This window comes from Ciconia boyciana, chromosome 1 (assembly GCF_034638445.1).
Source record: "Ciconia boyciana chromosome 1, ASM3463844v1, whole genome shotgun sequence".
NCBI classification, from domain to species: Eukaryota; Metazoa; Chordata; class Aves; order Ciconiiformes; family Ciconiidae; genus Ciconia; species Ciconia boyciana.
The window spans coordinates 124039400-124064480 of NC_132934.1; the positions used below are offsets into that span (position 1 = coordinate 124039400).

The 25081-nt window shown below is 44.1% G+C and overlaps 1 protein-coding gene across 2 annotated transcripts in view; it reads right to left on the reverse strand.

Annotated features, from left to right (window-relative positions):
• Nucleotides 1-2998: 2998 nt before the first annotated feature.
• Nucleotides 2999-25081, reverse strand: part of LOC140647594 (amine oxidase [flavin-containing] A-like) — a 37544-nt gene continuing 15461 nt past the window's right edge. The window contains exons 4-15 of one of the 2 annotated variants that reach the window (XM_072852384.1): nucleotides 19693-19797; nucleotides 18346-18437; nucleotides 15122-15263; nucleotides 13112-13261; nucleotides 11587-11746; nucleotides 10207-10303; nucleotides 8596-8649; nucleotides 7617-7674; nucleotides 7090-7187; nucleotides 5474-5585; nucleotides 3869-3931; nucleotides 2999-3369 (exon numbers count right to left, since the gene is read on the reverse strand). In XM_072852384.1, the coding sequence (XP_072708485.1) occupies nucleotides 3214-3369; nucleotides 3869-3931; nucleotides 5474-5585; nucleotides 7090-7187; nucleotides 7617-7674; nucleotides 8596-8649; nucleotides 10207-10303; nucleotides 11587-11746; nucleotides 13112-13261; nucleotides 15122-15263; nucleotides 18346-18437; nucleotides 19693-19797 (1287 nt within the window). In that variant the 3' untranslated portion in view covers nucleotides 2999-3213. The remainder of the gene's footprint in view (nucleotides 3370-3868; nucleotides 3932-5473; nucleotides 5586-7089; nucleotides 7188-7616; nucleotides 7675-8595; nucleotides 8650-10206; nucleotides 10304-11586; nucleotides 11747-13111; nucleotides 13262-15121; nucleotides 15264-18345; nucleotides 18438-19692; nucleotides 19798-25081) is intronic. The other variant, XM_072852387.1, reaches the window with a different exon arrangement.

The window sequence follows — 25081 nt, forward strand, 5'->3', positions numbered from 1 at the left end:
CTTATTTCACTGCTAGTATGGAGGAAAAGTCTATTTTTTTTCTCTTTCCCCTCTGCTGCTCCTTCTGCCAGTGCTTGCTCTGGTGTTTGCTTTATTTCCAAGCATCAAACAGCAGCCTTTTCACCTGAGGCTTTCCCATTTCCCAGGCATGTCAAGGCAATTCAGTTCCCACCCTGGTGCTGATGGACTTGGGGTGGACCTTGGCCTCTCCCATCTCACCCCTTCCTTTGAGAGGACAGAGCATCTCCCACCTCTGCCGAGGGAGTGCAGGGCTCTTCCTCCAAAAACTGGGGCACTGAGCACCGCTGGTTAGGGAAGGTCCCCAAAGGCTTTCCCACTCCACGGCCTGGGTGCGGACTCCGCTCAGTCCCCAGCAGAAAGAAGTGTTTCCACGGTGCTTCAGCCTCATGCTTTTAATAACAGCAGCTTGGAGAGTTGTCAGTGGTGATAAACTCAGTCCCATTCTGTTTCAAAATTGGTTTAAGAAAGATGCCTGCCTGTTTAATATTTAAGCTAAATGTTTAATGTTTAAACAGGGAAATTGTTCTGATTGTCAGAAAGGGCATTAAAGCAGGATGGAAACCGGTCTATAATCTCTGACAAACGCTGCCCTTTCTCTGCAGCAGCGTGGTGCCTGGGAGCCGCAGGAGTTTCAGAAATGCCAATTTTAATCAACCTCTTTCATTTCATTTGCTGCTTACCACTCCAACAGCAGTGAGACGTGCTTTTTCCCTGCGAAGCGGGGAACATTGTACCTGGCCCTGTTTAACAGTTTGAGACTAGTTCAGCTGAATTGAACTTGCACTTCAAAATCCAAACGAATTGCAATAGAAATGTGCGTGGACAAGGTGAAAAGCGAAGCTGGATGGTGTTGGCCCATGAGTGTATTCCAGATGGTTTGGGGGGTCCCTTTTGCATGTGCGCACAAAAGCTGCGAAATTCAGATGTCAAGTTTAAAGTCAGCACAAAAATGAATGGCTCTGACTGCCACACGTACACGTATGGATGAATATTTCTGAACAGATACGGACAGTGTTTTTCAGGCAGTGGAAATATCCCCCTGGGGAAAGTGTGTAACGGGGCAGAACGTTTCATGCCACAAAAGGCTTGTCAGGAGCGAGCCTGTGCTCCCTCCCCAAGCCCTCAGACGGGCACTGTGGCCGTGCCAGGCTGCACGCACGGGGCAGCCCTGGCACACAGGAATCCCTGCTTGGCAATGGCTGGAGCTGGGGAGAAAAACTGCAGGGAGCTCGAGCCAAACAGCAACTCATGTTAGTCACTTCCCCCCCCTTAAAACATTCCTAAGGTGGATGGTAAACTGCCCTGTCAAATGACCTGTCAAAAATCCTTTAAATAAGCATTTAATACTACAGTTTAGTGTGTTCAAAATCCAACATTGCTGCTTCCTGCTGAGACTATTCTCTCCTTTCCAGTGTGGATAATTTGAAGTCCACGTGTGAGTTCAAGGTAGATGGGAAAGCTGAAGCTGAAAATGTAGATAGTCTTCTTATAAATAATCTGTTCAGGTTTTTTTCCCCCCCCGAGAAATTGGTAGTGGCTGGCTGATCCTCACGAAGAAGGGCTGCAAACAATGAACAAAGTAGCTCAGGAGACTGTCTGTACAACCTTTTCTGTACGGTCCTTAACACTGGCACCGTGAGCACTTGCTCACATCTGATGCCAAGGGGCTGCCTGAAGCACCCCTCCCTTCTGGAAAGGCCTTTGGTTTGGAGCCCACCAGCACCTCTGCTGAGATTGGTCTGCACTTATGGCGTCTACAAGGCTTTTGTACAAAAAAGGGAGAGGACATATGAATGTGGTTGAAGCAGAGGCCAGGAGCGAAGTCATCTTGGGTAGGTAGGTATTTCTGTTGGCGTATACAAATGGGTCATATCAAGCAGAGCAAGGGGTCGGTGGCTGCTGCATGTGATGTGCCTAATGATTTAACACAGGCGCAAAGAAACACCACCTTCTGCAAACTCACAAAAAAACAACGCGAGAAAGAATCTGAAGAAAAGTTTATAGAAGAGCTCCTCTTATCAAGGTTTCAGGACTATTGAAAGGCACATTTCACCCATACTGAATGACAGTTGAGTTCATGGACACATACAATGCTCACATTTCATGGCAAAAAGACCACAGAATGATGGTACGTTGTGAAACATATATTCCAGACTTCAGTTAAACACTAAAGTGATTATTTTAAGTGTTTCATGTACATAATAAGAGCGGAACAGGCAGATGCATCCAATTACTGTAATTTACAAGGCAGTAATTCAAGCCCCAAATATATTTCTCCTTAGTGGAGGAAGGCGGTACAGATTACGAGCAGAACGAGGGGCAGCAAATTGACAGGGAGCCAGGAAGCTGCTGCCATTTGGAAAATAACAGCTAGCATCTGCTGCAAGTTGGAGGGGCTTTAACTTCGCTAACTCATTTCACTCCGCTTCAACAGCGAACAGCCGGGCTGGATCAGATGCTCCTGGGCCAGGAAGCAACCGAGAGCCGCGCCGTGGCCGTGCCACGCTGACGCAGGCAGCCTGCAGAACAGATAAGCATGGATGTTTGCTCAGTAGCGGGCAGAATAAAGTCCACTAGCGCTTCCTCTCTCACCGTTTAGCGAGCTGCTTCATGCTAATTACCTCTTTTCAACCAGCTCGTGGTTAAGTTTCACGTTGTGATGATTAATAATTAATCAAATGCATTGGAAAATTAATTTGGCAATTCTATGTCTGATTGGCATGCTAATCTCTTCTGTGCAGCAGGGATGTTATAGGAATAACCTTGGATATTCTGAGCCACTAACCGAGGTGAATACATAAGGGTATTTATTATCTCGTGTGGTAAAAAACAAAGCAGCGAGTGGAAACGAATGCGTTCTCCAAGGCCTCTCTGCCTTTCAGGAAAGGTGTGATCTGCATTTTGCCTTCCCTGTGTTAGGAATATACCATCGATATTATCATGTCCAATCAAAACAAATGGACAAGGAAAATGCAAATTTGAAAAATGCCCCCACAGTTGATTTATTTCTGTTTCGCTGGTAGCAACTGCAGTAGATTTGATGCATTAATTATGGTGCTAAAAAGAAAAATCACAAGGAGAACAACTTTTGCCCTTTCCAGCTGTCCGTGCCACTTCTCTCCAAAAATAACACCCATCTGGTAAAAGGGAAGAAGAGAGAGTATGCAGCTTCCACTGGATGTGTGGTGCCCACTAGTTTCGAATTAGTAGTCCCTTTTTATAGGCAAACAGCCCCGCAGCAGCCACAGAGGTGAAACACACGGTAGAGCTAAGCAGGCACAGCAGTCCTGGCACGGACGGCAGGTTCCTCTCCCAGAAGCTGGTGGTGAACGGTCGGGCTGGGACATCCTGGGGGAGAGAAGAGATGGTACCACTGCAGGGTCTCCCTCACCGTGTGAGTGGGAGGCAGCAAACATCCGACACTAGGCTAGGGAGATCACAGGTTTTCCCGAGGACCAGACTGGGGGTGGGAAGGAGGGTCAGGGCCGTGAAACGTGTATCTTCTGTCATCCTGAACAGCCACAGGACAGTGAAGGTAGAGTTACTTGTGACTGGGAGGAGGTTATATTTGTCTTAAAACCGTGGCCTGGGACTGGGCAGAACTAGGCTGATTTCCTGCATTTTGCACTCCCCCAGGCTCCGAAATCTTTGTCCGTGGCTCTTGGCCATCCACCCCTCAGACAGGGGTAACAATATTCCTCGGATGAGTCAAAAAAATGAATACCATCAGCATGTGAGGTAAACAAAACCTTGCCCGGGGGCAGGCCCCATAGGAATCCCCGAAACAGGGACCGCAGCCTGCTTGAGGGGTGCGTGCCTGACCATGTGACAAGAAAGCCTGGCTTACCTTCGACTCTGGCTCTGGCATCCAAATTTCATTCTCTGAGATCCTCCCCATACTGTGCAATACCTAGAAGAAAAAATTATTTGTACCATGTGAGAAAAAATTAAAACGTGTTTTAATACGTTTAATACGTATTAAATACGTATTTAATACGTATTAAATACGTAGCTTTCCCGCGCTACTTTCAGTTTTGGAAAAGCAGAGCAAGTCAGAGAAAGGTGACATTGATAAAAGGCATAACTATGACTAGCTGAAAGTGCCTTGAACCAGCAAATGTATAGTGATTTCTCTGGTTATATCAGCAAAGAGAGAAGAAGGAGGCAGTTTTGGTAGTTTGTGTAAATATATAACAGCTGGTCATCAAACGGTTGTGTGCCTAACCAGTGTTTTAAGGATAAAAGGACAGTTTCACAGAGTCATTTGAAAAAAGTAGGAATTCACTCAGAAATCCACACAAACTACAGCTTCTCCAGATGTTTATTTTAAATTTTCTTCTGAGTACAAGTAAAAATGCTTTTTCACATGACAGTTTGAGAAATAGCAAGGTGACGTTACCGCCACGCACTTGGGATGCAAAGCCTGTTAGGAATGATGCTGCTTGGACCACAAACTAGAAAGAGGAGAGAGACAACTCTGGGGCTTTCAAAGCATACAATTACAAAGTTATCTCTTGGCTATTCAGGCAGTACAAAGCTCATCGAGGATTTTTGTTGAGAATAAACTGACTGATTGTAACAATCATGGAGATTCTCAGGGGCAAATGAATGTCTCCAGACGAGACAGCTAACCATCTTTGTTACTACTGCTCACAGGCATGGAGAAAAGAAAAGAGAAGTTAGGTGACTTGAAACAGAGCAAGTAATGAGGATTATAAGGCAAACATGACGTTCTGTCAAACAGAAGCAAAGGGCTGATTTTCCCTTAAATAACAGCTCTGTGGCTCTGCCATACAGCAGTTGTAACTGTAATGTACACCCTTTAATGGTTTTTTTCCCTCCCTCCAGACTGTTGTAAAGGAATTTCACTGTGACTGGGAACCTGGCCCAATGCGTGTCATTCTGAGGAGATTTAGACATTATCAGAGCCGCCTATTACGAATTCATAAAGCCGAGCTAACGGTACCCTCTCATAAAAGGAGAAGCAGAATGGATAGATCAAAAATGAGAACAATGCTCAGATTTCCAGACTGCAGCATAGGAAATAGCTGCATGCATTTATAATGACTTAAATTACTTTTTAAACATGCAGTGATTAATTAGTTAGAAACTGTGGTAGTATATCTAAGGCAGCATCAGGTTGGAGGGTTTTTCCTCTAGACATGAGGTATACAGCATGAGCTTCATTTTAAGTCTCCAGTGCAGCAACGCACTGCATAATGTTCTGATTTGGGTGAGATTCTTGGCTTTGCTTTATTCAACAGCAAACTAAGTAAAGTTTAAGAAAAAAAAAAGGCTTTGGTTCACATCCTTTTCTGGGATTCTTCCCCATCAATTCCAGGAGCCTCTGCACAATTACAGGGTGTGATGCACAAAATCAGACCCTCCGAGCTGTACTTAATCCTTTTTAACCTTTTAATAGAGATGTTGAAAGCAAACCAATGGTCTGTACCTCTCTGGCTGCTCTCTCTCCTGCCTGTACAGCCCCCTCCATGTATCCACTCCATTCAGTAGCTGTCTCTGTGCCAGCGAAGTAGATTCTGTCAATGGGCTGGCGAATGATCCTTCAAAACAAATGGAGAATGTCAGATGACAAGTAACAGGAAGGCGATGATCCTTCTAAAAGCAATTTATGAGCTTTGATGGAGCGCTCAACTTCAGTTCTCCAGAATTCCTGGAGACCTGGGCTGGGGAGCACGGTGCAATAAGCCGTCCCTGCAGGACCACCTACCTGCTTCTGTACACAAAACTCAAGATCTGAGAGAGAGAAAATCTAAGGCATAAATCAGTGTACCCAGCTTCCGTGCAAAATAATACGAGCCTTATTTTAGTGCTGGGATAAGGGATAATCCTAACAGCCTCCAGAAATGCAGTGCAGCTGATTGATAGATTTACGTCTTCTGCATGGCAGCTTTGTTGTTATCCTGCCATTACAATGGGATGTGAATGATGTTTTTGCAGTGATGGGTCACTAATACAGCTTCTGTTTGGAGGTTGGACCTGCCTGGCTGCAAGCCCTGCCAAAAGGGGAAGGCAGCTGAAGGCCTCTGCGTTCAGGGAGTTGCATTCACCCCACCTGGTCATATGAGCCAGCCCCTCAGCCGTGCAAAGCTGCACAAGCATCCCGGTCAACCCCACCACAGGTAATGAGCTACCCCTTTCCCACAGAGAGACATGCTTGCTCTAAGGGCTCCCATCTAACCCCCGACTAGGTTTTCCCTGCCTGCCTGACAGCAGCTTCCCCAGGTCACAGGCCTCATCCATCACTGCCCAAGTGCTCAGATAAATTACAGCAGAAGAGGCTGTGCACGAGATGACTTCTTCCCACACGCACCTTGGCACAGAGGCACAGAGGTGTAACTTGGCACAGAGGTGTAACTCCGTGACGGATGTGCTAAGGAGCTCACGCTGCGATGTGCTACGTGGTTTGTCTGGTCTTTGGCTATGGATGCAAGATTTTGTCTGGTTGTTCCTGTTTCTTCTTCCCATGTTCAGCATGCTGAACTGTGCCTCCCACACACTTTTCAGTGATATACCTAGTGTTAATCAGTATTATCTAACACGTTCCTTTAGGAATACAGCAGTTCTGTGTGGGGAGGGCATGGAAGGCTTTGCTGGATGGGAGGAGCTAATGAGTTTTCATGTTTTGTGTCTTCCCCTCATGATGTGACCCAGTGGGCTTCACCAGAACCTGATACTCCACCTACACAGTCAGTGGAGACTCTTCATCTGTCCAAGATGTGTGCCCTCAAGGACTTAGAAAGCATTAAAGGGACCTATTGCAAATACTGCATAGCGGCAAATACTGTACGTAACGTAGCAGGGAAAGGTTTCCTGGCTCTAGCAGGTCCCTTTGTGATTGTGCTTTGTTTCCTTGAAAGTCACAAGAGAAACTCTGCTCTTACCGAAGTCAATAGCAAGATCCTTATTAGCTGGGGAGTAGGGGAGCAGAAAGAGGGTTGGAGTTTCCCCAATATACTACATGTGCCATACGTTTGTTGCATAAGGTATATCATTGTACACGAGCTAAGAAATGTAAATCAGAAAGCAAAGCATTCTCTGGCTTACCTTCCATAAGAATACATTATGCCTGGTGGGAAGTAGGCTGTGTAACAACCCCCTGAATACTGCTCCATGCTCCAGTTCTTTTCTTCATAATGCACAGGCTGTAAGTATTAGCAAACATTAGAGGGTGAAACAGTGGCAGAGAAATTGGAAATAAAAAACAAATTTCCTTTGAAGAGGGAAACAACAGGCCAAGGGTACCTGTCAAAGGAGTGCCATGTCATCTGGCTAATGCTATCCATCTGCACAAAACAAATCTTTGCACTTTTACAGAAGCACTAGCTTCCCATGGGGAAATGACAGGACAAATTAAACCATGCACTGCCTTCTCTTTTCTTGTAAGGAGTGAGATTGGCAGCTCTTTTCTTCCTGTACTAGATGCTGCTGCCCTCCCCTTGGGAGTACAGATTGAATGGCACAACATGCAATTTTAGGTACATATTTTAGGTACCAGGAATTTTGACTTCATCTTCTAGAACAAAGGAGCAACATTACTGTACAACAGAGGTTAAAAGGCATTCATTTCTTACTTGTAAAGCTTCCTGCATCCCCATTGCCTTGGCATATGCCTCACAGATCTTCTTCTTCCTACATGAAAATAAAATCAGAGTCAGATTAAAAAAAGGTGGGAAAAAACCTCTCAGCTATTGCTCTTCTTATAAAAAAATCACATTTATTGCAATACATTGGAAAGAAAGTTGGGTTTCGCTTTGTTTTTAAGTCTGATTTCAAGTTCTTAACATACATATTTCAAATGCTCATGCCTAAATGTGACATCCAAAATGGACCCAGGGAATGGGAAATGAAGGTTGATTTTGGCAATGAGCTCTGAAAAAATAAATCTTTGTACAGTTATTTTAGGATGCAGAGTCAATTCATTCTCATGTTCACTGGTGTAAGACCAGAAGAGAAGCAATATAAATCAATGAAATCCCTACAGATTTACTATAGCTGAGAACAAAATATGAGCTGGAGAATACTACTCACATTCCTAAGCAGAACTCCTCCTTCACTTGCATGTGTACCAAAAATCACATTTAGAAAGTGCTGTTTGTTCATTTCACAGACTATTGGAGAAACCATACTGTTGTAAACATGGAGGTTTAAAAATTTTATCACCCAGTCTGAATGTGAAGGACACCCAAAGCTATGCACGTCAGCGCTCCCTGTATCCCTGGGGTGAAGCATCACTCAGTGGGGATGCAGTCTGGGAACATCTTCAGAAAAATCTCAGTTCACATAGAAACACAGAGCTGATAAGTCATAACATGGAAGAGGGGGCAGGACTTGGAAACTCAGAAATATGCATAACTGGATGGATATTAGCATTAGCGTCTTGGCCTGTTTATGCTAAAAGCTCAACTTTTGCCCCAATTTCCAGTGTTGGTAGTTGCACTGAGCATGTGTATATGTGCATATGCACAAACATATCCACAAACATATTCCTGTGGGGAAGCACCCCAGAGAACTGACTTATTTCTGAAATATTTACAATTTCTGAACTCTTACCTCTCTTCCTTAGTGAGATGGGCCAGTTTAACAGCCTTTCTGGTAAGGATGAAACTGGAAAGAAAAATACGGCATATAAATATCATGCAGTCTCAGCACCCCAGCTGATCCACAAGCTCTTGCTTGAAATTACTCTATAAAAAGACAGGCAAAGCACTTTACCGGTACGTAATGGGCTTGACATTTTTTCATCATACCTCATCACTTAATAATTACAGGTCACACCGGTGAAAAGGCTTGTGCGGGGTACCCTGGGGAGTTAATTGAAAGGGAGGGCATGCGTTTCCAGGGAGCAGGCGCAGAGGTCTGCCTGGCAGCTACCAGATGAGAAAGCTGCGGATTGCAAGTGTGTTTTCAAAGCTGCCAGCACTGGCCTCATGTTGCTCTGTGGGAATGAACTCTCCATCCCTGCTGACTCAGGAGAGCAAAGTTATACCCAAAGTGGGCAGAGAGACAACAATGTCCAGCAAACTAGCTTGCACTGCCTACCCTCTTATACCTAGGTCTTATCCAAAAGGACTGAGGCCCTGAGTTTTCTTGAGCTTTTGAAGTCTCGCAGACAGCTGGCCATACCACTGCCCATGCCATTTGGTGATAAGTGATGGGAGCTTGCTGCTCTGACAAGCACTGCAGTGTCATGAACCAGTCCTGTAAGAATTGGGATTAATATTTATTCAGCTTGAAGGAAACAGATTTGGTGATTAGTTCATCTGACCTTAGTGGAGATACTTGGGGTATGAAGTATGTTCCTGCTTTCTTTTAGAAAGTTGCATAAATCCACAAGGAGAAAGCAGGAAACTGTTTGCCCATATGGGGTTTGGAGGAGGCTTATTGCTCTCAGGTCATGGAAGTTTTTAAGCCTTGAACATGCCCATAAACACGTACAGTTCAGTAGAAGTGGCAAGCTTTCCTTGCCAGATACTTAAGGAGTAGTTGCCTGACATTTATATTGGCCTTTTTTTGGCAGTCTCACCTCAGATTACAGCAGAAACATTTGTAAAGATTGTTTGTTCACATTGGCTTAACCTATTTTAAAAACCAGCCAATGCTGTTACATATTTTCCCATCTGTTTGTCCAAACTACAACTTTTTTACTTGGCAGTTTCTTCAAATCCCCATCTCTTCACTGCACAGCTGCTGCCCGGCTCAAGCACCAGCTGATGTTCGTTGGCCTGCCTCAGCTCAATGCGGGAAGGAGGCAAATGAGGATTTCTTGGACAACTGTATTTTCATTTTGGCCCAGGTGCTAAATACAATGCCCACCATAAGTCGAATACAGGCTCACAAAGCTGAGTAAGAAAGGGATTTATTTCTAAATCTACTCCACAGCAAAAAAACATTAACTGAATGCTTAAAATGAACTACAGCTGAATTCAGCAACTCCTTCCCAACCATTTTCTTTGTCTTAGGCTATTTGTAGAAGTTTCACCTAAAAGCTTATACAGCCTAGAGAGGCACTAGAGGCTTGTCGGAAGTGTTCTCCTCCATCTATGAAGACTGTGGGAGTGGGCACAACTGGTGTAACCTGGCCATTTCCCCTCTTCCTCCTCCTCCCATTCCTTCATAGAAAAATAAATACACATCTGTAAGTATAGGCTAGAAGCTCCTAACCCCATAATGGCAGGGAAAGATCCATCAGGTTTCGTGTCATCTATGGTTATTCCAATTGGAGACTCTTCATCCTCAATGATGAAGGAACCGCAATAACCTAAGGGGGGAAAGAAAATAAAATTATTATCAGAGAAACTTGTTGATGGTCATTGTTTCTGATAGTAATGAGCAAGAAAAAGTATCCATAAAAGGAATTGTACAGTAATTCCTTCGTCACCAATAATACCTACATGTCTGAAGTGTTTTTGTAACAGTCTCTCTCCTCTCTTCCCTCTGACTCTTGGAAATTTTGTACACAGACTCAAGAAAGTCATATTTAATTTCCATTATTACTTAGCAAGGAATTTCTGTGGATTGTTGCAAGTCCCTTTGGCTTTCTATATTGGAGGCACTAAACATTAAAAATAAACGGATCTAGCAAGAACTGTGATGGTTCATTCCATGAGTAACTTTGGCCAAAATAACAACAGCAGCAACAAAACCCAGCGTAATTACATCTGGTCACTGCGGGCTCAAAGTTACACCCTGTATTGATTTTGCTGACAATAAGACTGTCAGGAATGGTGTCTTGTAACAGTAATGCAACAGAAACATGGGCCGTCTAATCTCGTATCACATCAGTACATGTTTCAGATGAACATGCAAAAAACCCCATATAGATAACAATGTATAAACCTGCCTACATTTCTTTCTAATCCCAGTGGCCGGTTTATGCCCTGAAACATGCAAAATTATATTCTTTTGATTAAGAAATATTCTTGCCCAGTGCAACTCTCAATATCATTACATAGGAAGTGGAAACTAATCTGTTCATACAAATAGTTCCAGAACTGGTATCAAAGCTGAGAAACACATGATGTTGCAGCACATGGAAAAAATATCTTAACAAAAAGCTAACCTACTTTCTCCAGTCCTCTGAGATATCAAGTCTGTAGAACAAAGGATTAAAAACAGGGAAAGGTCTTGCTTACACCTTAAGCTCTCCTTGTCATCTGCTGTAAATTCTCTTCGGCTGCCCTAACTCTGGCCCTGGCGGGGAGAAGCAGGGACTTGCTGCTGCAGGGGCACTGCTTCTGTGCATTGCAGGTTTCAGCAATGCTTCCCGGGGAAACCTTGCTTGTTCTCTCAGTCGTCCCTCCTCAGCTAACAACAGTGAGATTTGGGATCCTATTGGGTCTGGACTCACCTTCAGGAGGAGGCATGCACTCAAGCTTGAAGGAAGAGCTCTCCTTTCGAGGGAGCTTTACCTTCCCTTTTCTGTGTGTTTGGTTTTGGGGTTTTGCACGTTTAACCCCCCCTTGGATTTATTCCCTGATAGACAGCAGAGCTTCAAAATTCACATAGCACTGGGCTCCCCAGCCCTTCACTTTCCCCACCTACCCCTCCTCCGCCAGAAGGCTTCTCTGTAGTACACCATGCATTTTATGACACACCCCATAGGCAAACGCTGAATTAACTGGTTTCTCTTTGGTGGCAGTTCTGGTTTGTAATGAATCTTTGTTGTCATGATCGGAGGGATAGCACTGATCACATGCTTGCCCTGAAATGTAAAACACAGTCAGTACAGAAGAGGCGCTGCCTCTCACTGAGCTTGCCCCACAGGACACCTTTCAAAGATGCTCTTATCAGTCAACAACCTTCCCACACTTGACTTTGCTACTTGCCTTTCCCACACAGATATTTCCAGGTCACCAAAATAATTATGCCATTTCAGAAAAAGGAGTTGGGAAAAACATATTGTTTTGTGGTTAGATTATTCTTGACAGCTTTCCGGACACTACAGGACCAGAGATGACACTTGTCTGGAGACATGTGGGTGAATGGGACAAGACAGATCTTACGGCATAGGTAAAACTGCCTTTTATCGTCCCCAGGAAAATATGACCCACATTTGTCCAAATTATAAGGTGTTTTAAAAAAAAAAAAAATCACTTTTGTGCACGTTCACAGGATACTATTTCAGGACAAGCGACACTGACGGTGATTTTGGCTTTCCTGAACATGCTCCGTCCCTCTTGCAGGTCCTGTGCCTGACTGGAGGGATGAAGGACGCTCTGCTTCGGGGCTCAGGGTGACACTATATCACTACAGACACTGCTGCTCTCAGGTGCTCTCACACTGGTGGGGCCGCTGAGTACAGGAAGGCCATCTCCTCCGACTTGGCTGCTGCTCAGCCAGCATGGAGGGAGAAGCCTGTGGTTTAACTCCAGGGTTTAAAAATCCCTGGGGGAGGGAGAGAGTCCCTCCTCCAGGACATCCTTAGACTGGCTTCTCTGCCAAACAGCCCCTTCCCTTTCTGCTAACTTCCTCTAAATGTCCTCCAAATGCTGCCGCTGGTGAGATGGGGGTCTTGCAGACCATAACGGTCCTGCACAAACCACCCTCACGTCCGTGGCAGGCTGGGCTCTGCATGCAGAAGGGAGCTTCTGCCCCATGGGTGCCATGGCAGGTAGTCACATACTGACGGAGCATTTCACAGCGCCGCTGCTGCACAGAGGAGGCTGAGCCCTGGCCTCTCCTAACTTGTGACAAGCTGACCTCGCAGATCTTATTAATGGTGTTTGAAATGTCTTTTTTTTTCTGCAAACGATGAACTTCGATATGAACAAGAATGTTATTTTTCCTTTCTTTGAAATGGTCTCAATGAGGAACTAAAATGTAAAAATATATAATCACAGAAAAAGTTAGGACAGGAAAGGCAGTCTAATGACAGAAACAAACTAGCAGAACACCAAGAAGTGACCCAGTCATAAATAAATCTGTAAAGTAGGTTTCACAGAGTGTCAGGGTAGTCTGAGAAACAGACACACACAAATGGGTACTTCCTGATCACATCTGGCTAAGAGCTACAGCAGATGTATTCCCCCACTAAATGCATACTCTACTTTTATTCTGATCAAATTACCTCATATATCTCATGGTTTAGTGTCTCCACAATGACATTATCACCTGTCTGATCAATACGGACCACAGGTCGCTCCAGTTTAACTCTGCCTTTGAGGCGTTCCATTATTTTCTCTGATATCTGACCAGAACCCCCTTTAAACTTCCTCTCCTAAAAAACAAACAGAAAAGAAACACAAACAAAAAATCACCAGCGTTAATCACAATGACGTTGAAGATGACTTCTGCTCATAATCAAGAAAATCGAGGCCAAATCTGCGAGTCCTAAGGGTGTGTAAAGAGACTCAGACCTTCAGAAGAGCAAAGGCATACACCTGAGCCTCAGTGGGGACTGCTGCCCAAGCCACTTCTGCAATGGCTTCCTCAATCAGCTGGCTTACAGACTTATGAAACCTAGAGAATAAACAAATATAATGCAGGTATACTAGCTAGCATAAACATATCACTTCATAAAAAAGAGGGTTTGGGTATTTTACCCATTACCGTGCTACCAAAACCCTCATGTGTGACAAAGACATCAACTTGCATCTGTACAGCGAAAGGCTGCACCAGCCCAGAAGCAAGACAGATCTTTAACTGTGTCTGGCCTTGAGTGCAGCAGGCAATGAGCTTTATCTGTCCCTGGGAAGACACAAAGACATTGTTGTCTGGAAAAAGCACAATCTGTGACATGTATTTCCTTGCGATGTCTGTGCAGAGGCCCAGGGGAAGCACTAACCCTCTTTTATCTACCAGCCAGCAGCGTTATATCAAGCAGCTCACTTTTACATATAAGATGCTGGTACTGGCAGGGAGGAAAGGATCCACAAAGTCTTGTGCTGAAAGACTGAAATGGCTGCCTGAAGAAGTTTTATAAGACTCATCATGGCTGCTAAGTCAGAAACCCTTAGTGTTAGTGGTTTTGCTCAACTGATTTTGATTGGGGTGAGGGGAGAGGGGAGGATGGTAGAAACCAAGACAGCTTGCCCCATCCAGGCACAAAGAAAAGGAAGTGCTCTTCCCAGGCTAGCTTTCCCCTCTCCACATGTCTTGTTTAGCTACGAGTATCTTGGAATTAATTTTATTTTTCATTCTTGCTGCAACATCTAGCAGTTGCTGATATGGGACAGCAAATGTGACTGAGGGGCTCCTGAGGAGGAAGGCTCTTGGGTCTTGCTCCTACCTCAGGGCAGCATTAGCTCTACTTACATCCTTCCTGACACATGGTTGTCTATTCTTACCCTAATGGACAGATGTTGATGGAGACTTCACATCTCTCCAGGCAGCTTGTCTTAATGTCTCCCTATCCCGGCACACTTGGAAGGGTGTGGTATTGTCTCCACCTTTGCTGTTGGTAGCTTAAGTCTGAAATGCTGCATGTGCTTTCTGAGGCTGCATCAACTGCGTTAACTGAGGTAGGAGGCTAGTAAAGGGTGCCCACATACCACATCCAAATTACTTTGACAGCCCCCTCCCCCCTTTTCTGAAACTTTATCCAGAACATTCACATGAAAACCATGATGTTCTGCAGGCAACCAGGCATGTGCCACGACCAAGGAAAGAAACAGTCTGAAATAGCTCATAAAACATGCTGCCATGTGAGCAAGGGCCTTTTGCTATCTACTTCCAACTCTTGTCATTAGAGGCTTCAATGCCAAAAAGACGTATTTCACTCTGACGTACACTTGCTTTGAACTCTCGAAAACCTTCAAATGTGCTAAGTAACATATAGAAAACAAACTGGCAAAAAAGCAACAAAACAGCAAACAGAGGACTGTGCTGAAGTGAATGCAGGAAAAAACAATCGATTAAATTGTCCCAATTTATCCCAAAGCCTAGCTAATAAAATTCCTTATTGTACAGAGTTAGCTGAGAGGGTTGTTCCACCCCATGAGAACAATAATTGTCTCTGGTGCCACATGAACTTGGTGTTTCATCCTCTTTTCATTAATTGCAGGGCTTTGACAGGTACAACACTCCACTTGCTCTTTATGGTTTCACGAGAGGAGGAAGAATATGAGACATTTTGTACCTGGCCCCCATTGGTGATAGAGAAAATCCTGGCTGTGCCCCCACACTGCCTCACGTACCACAGGAACCAGAGAGCAGAGACTTCATGAGGCTCAGAGGTGACATTGACGTTCACAAAGAAGGTGGCAAATTCTTTAGCGGCTCTACATGAGACACAGGAGCAGAAACACGCAGTGAGTAAATGTGACTTCCTGACTGCTTTCAGGATTTTCTTTGTTATTCTCGATCAGGGCTGCTTTCGCAAAGTCAGAAAAGCCAAGATGATTTATATCTGTCTTATTTTTTAGCCTGTAGCGAGACTGTTTCAATGGGTTTATATCAGCACCTCCCTCCCTCCCTCCCAAAGCATTTACCCATTCAGTTTGAAATCCCACTGATTTCACCTTAGTTATTTCTTTAAATAGTTTCCCAGCTGCTATTCCTTTCATCAGAACAAATATTTTTCTCAACAGGAAAATGCATTTAGTAACCAGTTAGTGAAACTCTTCTGCATTTCTCCTCCATGGAGAGCTCATCGGGCACATCATTTCCAAGGTCTGATGGGTCCCACGGGACTCAACTAGCTGCATGGCCAAGACATTCCGTCAACCATGTAACACTGCTGCACAGAACTTTTGTGAAACCAGGAATCAGACATGGTAAATAACCCAGATTGCTAAATTGCTAAATAACCCTAATTGCTAAATTGGCAATCATTGCCATAAATATAAGGAGAGGGTCAGCTGTCTACCACAATAAGCCCTCTGAACATAAACAGAGTTACAGCAGCAGCAAATGAGAACCTGGCTATTCATATTTCTTCCATTTCTGGCTGTGGATTGCTAAGAGAATTGAGATAATTTTGCAAAGAAGGTGAAAGGTCTTTGACTTGGATGAAGTTTCATAAAACAACATGAATTTATCATCATCTGCTAAAGGAAGGAACTTTGCAAGTTATCATCGGGGCTAAAATATGTAACTTATAAACTTTTATAACCTCATTTCCCCAGGTATGAAGTCCAGACACCTCTATTTCATTAGCCAGGATATGAAAACATCCTGCACACAAGAACCCTCTGCAACAATCCTGCAAGCACCAAGACACTAAACAGCTGCAGCAGGTTCAGGCCTGAGAAATGTGAAGAGAGCCTCCAGGATCAGTAGATGTTGATCTGTGACACATGAGAAACAAATCTTCTTTTATAATCTTGACCCAAGTCATACAGAAAATACTGTGGAAGAGTTTTTCTGTTTAGGGCACTACAGTTTTTAACTATGTGTAGAAAAATCTGGCTCAGCTTGAAGATCTAAAATGGCTTTTTACTGAGTTTTTGAACATGTTTCAGCTGAGCACATCCATTTAAAATTGGGGTGCCACAAAACCATTGGCAGTAGAAGCAATCTTGCAGAGAAGCATGTTACAGGAGAGATCACTACAAACCCAGTTCTGCTTGTACTCCACTGGCTCCCTGACTAAGAGGAACAGTAAAAACTAGAAGAGGAAGAGCCAGTGCACTTGCAACAGAAAGGGTAGTTCAAAGTGACCAAGTTTGCAGGCAAACTGCTCATAAAACTAATTGTAAAGAAAACTACAATGCCACAGAGAGCAAGAGAAAGTCCAAATGACTGCACCCTTGTATCACATGGAGCTGGAGCAAGATTTAAGCCAGGAAAATAAATTTCAAATGGAAAGTTTCGGTCAGGAAGCTGCACGCACAGTGCTAAACCACAGTCAGAATGAAAGGGCAAACAGAGCACAGCCGCACAAATAAAAGATGCTGAATACAAGGGAGGAGAGCGTTCCAGAATAGCACAGGGGCCGGCACAGCAAGCGGGGACACAAGTGCTCAATGAGCACACTTCTCTTTGCCTTATAAAGAGAATTAATTGAAAAAGGAAAGGAAGAAAAGAGTATTTCCAGTTGTCATCACCTCATATTGAACATTGTTCCTTTTTCTATTCATACAGTGTGGTCCCTCACAGACATATAAAACACACTGGTCATCTTCTAGGTGATACAACACCTTGGGCCCCTTCCTACCAACTAGGGTTGATGCTCTGTTGGACCTGCTACTCACAGACAAGGAAGACCTGTTGGATGATGCAAAGGTGAAGGGCAGCCTTGGCTGCAGTGGCCATGAGACTGTGGAGTTTAAGATCCTGAGAGGACTAAGGCAAACAGCAGAATTGCAACCCTGGATTTTGGAAGAGCAGATTTTATCCTTCTCAAGGACCTGTTTGGCAGCATCTCATGGGAAACTACCCTGTAGGGCAAAGAGGCCCAGAAGAATTGGCTGGCATTCAAGGACAGCTTCCCAGGAGCAGAGGGAGGGTGCACTGCAATGGGCAGACCTGAGCAAGTGCAGCAACAGGCTTGCTGGGACGAACACGGAGCTCCCGACCAGGCTCAGGCACAAACTAGCCAGGGAGGTGAAAGGCAACAAGAAAGATTGCCTCAGCTGCCTTGTTTCCCTCCAAGGGTTTCGGAGGCCCAGCAGGTACTACTGCTGAAACAAGGAGCAGCATTTGAACTTCTCCAGAGTTTCCACAGCCAACAGCTGCTCACTCCCCCCCTCCTTGGGTCTTGCACTGCCCCATCCATTGCACAACCATTGGAAAGCAGCTGCCCTCTGGCATGGCGTGCTGCTCTCCGATGTGCCAGCGGCACCTGCTTGCTCCGTGGCACACGTGATGCAGCTCACGCAGTAAAAGCAATTATAACTGTGCAGGAGAGGACACAGCCAAGAGTCAGAGGGCATCACTCCTCATCTCCTAGCCTGCCGTGGGGCTGGGGAAGCCCCCTCACCTCCTTCTGCCTCCATTTCTGTGCCTGCAAGTGACCTTTACTCATGCCCTCAAAGCAGGGTTTTATTTACATGTTGCTTTTCCTAAAGACAAAGGCACACATTCTCCAACTGAGGGAAGTGAAAGCATGGTGAGAAGAGCCCGTGCTGTCACTCTTGTGTGCATGGGCCCCGTGCATGTCATTCTTGTGTGCATGTGTGAGGCAAACCCCAGGTTTCCCCAGCACTTTTAATCCCACCTGCCAGCCAACCCAAGCTCTGTGTACCACCTTATTCTCCACAGGTCCTCACCCACCGCCTGACAACAGCCCATCACAAAGACCGGCCTCATCTCAAACACCTCCTGCTCTGTCACCACCTGTACCCCAGCTGTATGCAGAATTTGCCACAGAGCCACTATAATTCTACAGCTGGATTTCAAAGTGAATAAAGAGTTATGTACTTGGTCCAGCAAATCTTATTTATCAGCTCTTTCATGGTCATTTTGTCCCATTCTTCAGCATGCGGAGCGTCCCATGGTGCTTCAAGAGGAATCTGGAGACAGAGGCAACATATTCAAGAAATTATTCAGTACTATATCACTGCCTAGTCATAGCTAGTTAGTAGCACAGAGTTGATTGATATGTTGGCCAGGAGTTGCTTTTGCCCCCTGCACATGGCTGTAAATTTGGAATAAATTCACTAAATGGAATCGTTTCAATTCACACCTTTGGTCATGAATTGTACCATGACCACCAAATCTGGCTTTGTCTGACCAGTGAATTATATCCATATGTCTGGCCTTTACCATCCAGAAGTGAGGTGTCTATTCTAATGTAGTCATCTTGGTGTCCTCTAACAGCTGAGGGAAAAATTCTTTCTCCAGTCAGACATTCAGTCAGTTACAAGATGGGTATCCGAAGGCCCCTGTGTCTCTCTGTTAACTACAGAGGGAGCAAAAATGTCTAGACTATTACACTATTTTTAGACAGTTAAATTCTTAATAATAATCCATTGCATGTGAGTACCAAGACATGGGAGGACACTACCGTATATTTGAAACTTTAAAAAATATGTATTATCTGACCAAAAAATGTGTAGTATCATGTACAAATTTGATTCTGCAAAACCACATAAGCCCGATGAACTTTGCAGGAATACAGTTAGTTATGCTTGAAGGTTATTCTAAGGTAGGGCCCCTGGTTTGTAGCCAGGTTGTAAAGCAACTGATAAATATTTGAAAGACAGCATGACGCTCCAGGGGCTACTTTTTGCACACAGGAAGATCTGCAGTTGTACTGCTTGAATTTTGAAGGCATTTACTGTTTAAGAATTTTAGAAATAAATTTACTATGAAGCCAAACTGGAGCCCAGCTTAGGCAGCTACAAAAACCAATCATCCTTACTCAAAAAGGCTGTCATAGGGGAAGGGGAAAAACCCTTCTCATCTCCCAGCTCATGGAGTGGTTTTCCCTGGCATGAGAAAGTACATACACTGAGGTTCAACCTCATTTTTTTCAGATATGTTAGACACCTCCAGATCTTTTTGTATCCTCTCATAGAATCATAGAATGGTTTGGGTTGAAAGGGACTTTTAAAGGCCATGTAGTCCAACCCCCTCTCAGTGAGGAAGCCCTGTTATTCCTGATAGTTCCTGGGCAATTAGATATCTTTCCTGATGGATGTTTCTTTTTTTTTATATTAAAGAAGCAATAAAAAAGCCTGCCAGAAACAAAACAAAACAAAACCAAACCAGCTTTACTCATGGTGACATGAGCATTGTAGGAAACATGCAATTTACGCAGCCTACCTCTTTTCCCAGCTTGTCCATGGTCCTCCAGAAGTTATTGTAATCCAGATAAACTAAGGGATTCCATGTTGAAGGGGAAATACCTGTGAAATAGCGTGACTTTCCCTAAAATACACATAAGAACATAAGCAACTGAAACACAACAGAGCATATCTTCATTACTCAAGAACACAAAATTCTCAGTCATCACATGGTTGACCTTTTGCCCCAAAAGACCTATTCTTTTTCCTTTTTTTTTTTTCCCCCCTGCATATGCATGTAAGCAATGGAATGCATGAAGCTAAGTGTGAGGGGAAACAGCAGTTGGGCTGACATTAAAAAGGACAATAACACTTTTTTTTTTTATTCAGAGGGGATAGGGAGGGATACATTTGTACTGAGCAGGTTGTCAAATTCTGGGCTAAGGAGACTCAAGCAATGGCCAAGGAGGCAATATTCCTTGTTCCTAAGCATTCTTCATTATTACATATGAATGAAGCTAACGTTTGCCTGCCTGCTGAAATGTGTATCCTAAAATTTGCATGGGTCTAAAATTGCATGCATTTTAAACTTCTAAACTATCATCTAAGCGCCTTTATGGTACACCTCACCTATAAAAAGCAAACATACCTCTTTATTATGACAAGTACCTGGGGAAACCTAGCCTAAAAAAAAAAAAATTGCCAAAAAGAAAGATTCTGGCTGCAGGAAGAAAAAATTCACACACTTGCAAAAATGGTATCAGTACTTACAACGTGTATGACACATAGCTGCAACAGCAATACAGACTGTTTCAGATAATCCTGCGATATAACGATAAGCGAAACAATCTAACAGCAGCTGGTTCTTTGTGATAACTTTAATCTGAAAGACGAACTGACTGAGCAGGCAACATTTTCTCTTATTAAATTGTTTTGAACCTTCCCCCATGTAACTCAACAGCAAATTTCTCATCAGACCTCTTAAATGTTTGCTCTTCCAGGTGTGTCAAAAGTTTGCATGAGGTTACGTGGCAGGATGCAGTGAACACGCTGGACCATGACAGGTAGGAGCTGTGGTGCTAAGCTGTGTGCAATATGCTTTTCAGTGCAATGTATACCATGCCAGCCTATTGCACCTGGCAGGTGGGAGTCACAGACCAAGTGAGAGGCTGCAGTGCCACAAATGCGCGAGATGGTGACCCAGGGACAGGGGCACATGAAGCAGGAGCCAAATGCCCCTTCCCCACACTCAGCGCGAGAGAATTTATCAGTCTTCACCACTGATAATTGTGTACGTGTGTGTAAATACATATGGATTTCTGATATTCTTCAGAACATTTTTCTGCAAAGATCATAACAAAGATAAAAGGTGCAAGATGAAACTTGGAGACCATAGTGAGCTTTCAGACTTGGTAAAAGCAGTAAAAAAGCCAAACTCGCACATTTTGGTCAACTTTTGTCATCCCCAGGGCAGGTAAAATGGAGGAGAGAAGAGTACACGGGTAGGGGACAGAAGTCTTGCTATGGCCAGCACTGCTTGGTCCCTCTCTCGCCAGAGGACAGCTGCAGTGGTGCCCCAGCTCCAGTGGCTGGCCGGGCCCGCAGCCCACTGTGCCTTACCTCCTCCCCATCTTCAGTGAGGGCAACAGCAAAAATGCTCTCCTCTTTAGTCTAGACAGAGTAATCTCTGCTCCGGGCCAAGCAAAGCACAAGGTTATGATCTCAGCACTTAGTTCAGCTTGAGATCCCTGTGCTTAAAGGTGGTGTTTTCTAAATTTCCAACAAATGTTGAGTTTTCTTTTCAAGTCACCAGGATGCCTCTGGTGGTGGCTGGTTACTTCTGGATTTCTGGGTATGTAATCTTAATCTTGTGTACTTTTTTTCTTTCTTTTATCCCTGTTTCTTCCTGTTTTAGAGAGTTATGTTGGAGGAAGGTGGGTGGGGGAGGCTGCTGCTCCAGCCTCCTCCTGGTGCACGTGCATATGCAAAACACACTTCTGCCATGGCAAGAACAGAGAAAAATGTTCCTGTGAACTACCAGCAAGGGAATCCTCTGCACAACACTGCCTCTTCCTTTTCCTTGAGCACGATTTCTCACTGCCAGTTTGAAGCACTGTGTGTTCAGCCACAGAAAAGAGGACCAAAAAACGCATGCAAAGTGATATACTGCATGCTACAGCTTTTACTGTCAGAAACCAATGCTGTATCAAACAAGGAAATCCTGATACAGAGCAGTAATAAATTGCTAATAATTTTCTTCTTATTGCACAACTTTTTTTTTTTTTTTTTTCCCAAAAGATCATCAAATACTGCTCCTTCAAAGTTCATTTATTGCTAGACTTTTTATTCTGGTCAGGAATGCAGGTGCCATCAATGTGTCTTCCTTGACGTGCTTTAACACCAATAATCCTGCCCTTAAGCAGAGGTGAGGAGCAATGCTGCCAGGCCACCCAACAACAGGTGAAGATAAGTTATTACTGAAGTTCTGTCACGTCAATATTGCAAGGGGACAAAGGGACAAGATAAGCCCGCCGTTCAGGAGTAGCAGGGAAAACTTCCCAAAGTTTTCCACTGTTTAGTAAGACCTCTTTTCACACAGCTTTTCGATAAGTAACTGCACTTGCACTGAGTGCTGTAACTTGCAAATACCTATCCTTGGCTTACTTAACTCAAAAAAAGAAGCACTTATTTAAAAAGAAAGTAAAACAAGTAACTTCTTCTAAGGCTCCTCTCCTCCTCTTGATTTCAGCCAAATCTATTCCTTATATTGCTGGAAACAACAGCCCAAGAAAAGTCTCTCTCAGTAACTCTATGAGGTTTGTGCCAAAACAGCTTTTCCATCTCCCAGTATTAACTCTACCATGTTCAACAGCTACAGGTTCAGGAACTCCCAAACTATCCTGTTTGCTGCAGGTCGGGCAATTGGTGAGAGAACTTGCCTGCTGCCTGGCTACCTAATATTTTCCTCTGAATTTTCCACCTCGATACTAGCTTTAGACCATCATAACCACAAACTGCTGAGGATTGATCAAGAAATCTTATGACTTCAGCCACTGGTATGACATGTATCACATTAGTATTCATTTATCTGCTATTTGAAAAAAGAACTATCCTTTCATTACTGATCTGAAAATATTATTATCCCCATATCTTCGGTCAATGGCATAGCCCAGGAAGATCAATGGGAAAACATATTTTATGCCCTGAGAACTATGAAATGCCAACTGATAATTAACAGGCTGAAGTCACATTACTTGTTGCTCTCTTCGGCATGCAAAAAAACGTAATTTCAGTAAGACTGGAGACCAAGGGCAGGAAGAGTCGGAAAAATACAACTGTGCTAACAGACCTGGAAGAGACTGAATTCAGAGAGCCTGAAACAGTTCACAGACACACTAACTCCTTGCACAGGGGGGCTGAACCTATAAAAGGTGGGAGCTGATCGGAGGAAAGCCCAATGCTAACAAATTCCAGGAGAGAAACTCCCATTGCCCATCAGAGAGCGTTAACCAAACAACCTTAGCCACATCGGTTTTTCAACTCTCGTTCTTGCACAAGTATTTCCACAGCAGAGAATAAATCTAGCCCAAATAACCTGAGGCCAGTAAGTTATTAGTTTATTTTTAATATTGCCTCCCTACTAGGCAGAGAGCTCTGGCTGCATGTTTCACAGAGGAGCTCACTGCAAGCAGGCTAGGTCTTACAATATTCCATTTTTAAACAAGTTTATAGTGTTCTGGGTGTATTATTTTGAGAACTACTGTTTTCTTAACTGAAAGGCAAATAACCTACTGGCTTTGCTCCCATGTTAACACAAGGCTGCTTGACTGACCCACAGAGTTTATCTAACTTTCTTTTCATTTCCTGGTGTGTCAAACGCTTTCCTGCAGACCTCTGATTTGAGTCCTGCTGCTGCCTGGATTAGTTACCCCACACCAATCCAAGGGAAACAATATCCCCAAGCACGGTGATTCAGTGGCTAGAAAGAAGGCAGCAGAGACAGATGTGCTCTGCAAGAGCACATCTTGCAGAGATGTGCTCTTGCAGAGATGTGCTCTTTTCCCGGCCCAGGGCTACGCTGTGGCTTGTAGCCGCAACAACAGGAATTAAGCCCAAGCCTCCCCAGCTGTGACACCACTCCAAGTTTCAATATGTGCAAGAGGAGCAGACAATTTTGCCAGTCTTGAGAAAGGCATGTCTGGTTCCTGCCCTCTGTGCTGAGGATGAGCTACATGTCAGGAAGCACAGGAGGAGCATCCCTTGCGCCCCAGAGCAGGGGTTGCTATTGCCCTTGGGCCGTGCACGGCATGCATGGCTAGAACAGTGGCTCTGTATGGTGTGAGCCCTCAGGTGGGCATCCTTCCCTGCTCAATACCTCCGGCAGGTCTAGCCTTGCAAGCATTGCAGTGCTGTGGACTGTCTGTGACTCCCATGTCCGAACTGCAGATTTACGGCAACCTGCACAGGCTTAGTCACAGACTTACTTGCTGCACCCTAATCTCTTAATCCTAAAGCTAGGCAAAGGAAAAGAAAGACTAGATGGCCAGTGTGAAGCATTGCATAAAAATGCTTATCTTTTGTCAAGTGTTACCTTGCTCTGAAAATCATAAGCAAACAAATAAGCAAAAGCAGTCCTTATTTACTAATGTTACATATACCAGAGCTGGGTGCTGCAGCCAGATATTAGAGAACTGCAGTTATATGAGAAGGTTAATACCACGCCAAGGCCCTAACGCCTTTACTTTCTAGGGTCTTCTACTAAACAGAAGGTGAAAACGGAGCATAGCATGACCTTCAAGGACCTCTGTAAGAATAAAAAGCTATCTGCCCCTTCTGGGAAGGGAGTACTCCAGCACATCTGTCTTTTCTCAGTCCTAAAGCACTCTTGATTAATTCTGGGACAGTAGCCACAGAGCAATTTGGCTGGAAATAACAAATAACAAAATCTACAGTTTGAAGTTACAGATTTACGACGACAGGATACAAACAAATTCCTGATTGATATCAAAGCAGTCCACACTACCATGCTAACTGATGGGGAAGAATGAACAAACAAACAAAAAGATAAACAATAGTTACATATTTGGATTTTTCAAATAAACTGTAACTACAAAGGAGACTTGCCCACACGAAGCAACGTGGTTTTTAAAGCTTGCAGTACATGAAATTTTTCCACACACATATGGGAAAAATTCCTTTCTGAGCAAAGAAGCTCATGAAATCCCTCCGGGGATTTCCACTTTCCCTTGGCTGCTTCTGCTGCTAAGATAAACCATTTCCCCACTTTCCCCTAACTCAATCCAAGCAGTATCCTGGAAACCTTCAGAAAGAGCCAAACTGAACTGATTAGTACAGTAAACAAAAGACCAAAAAGCTCTTAATCTGAGGATGCTGGGGATTATATAGAATTGAATGACTGTCACAACAAA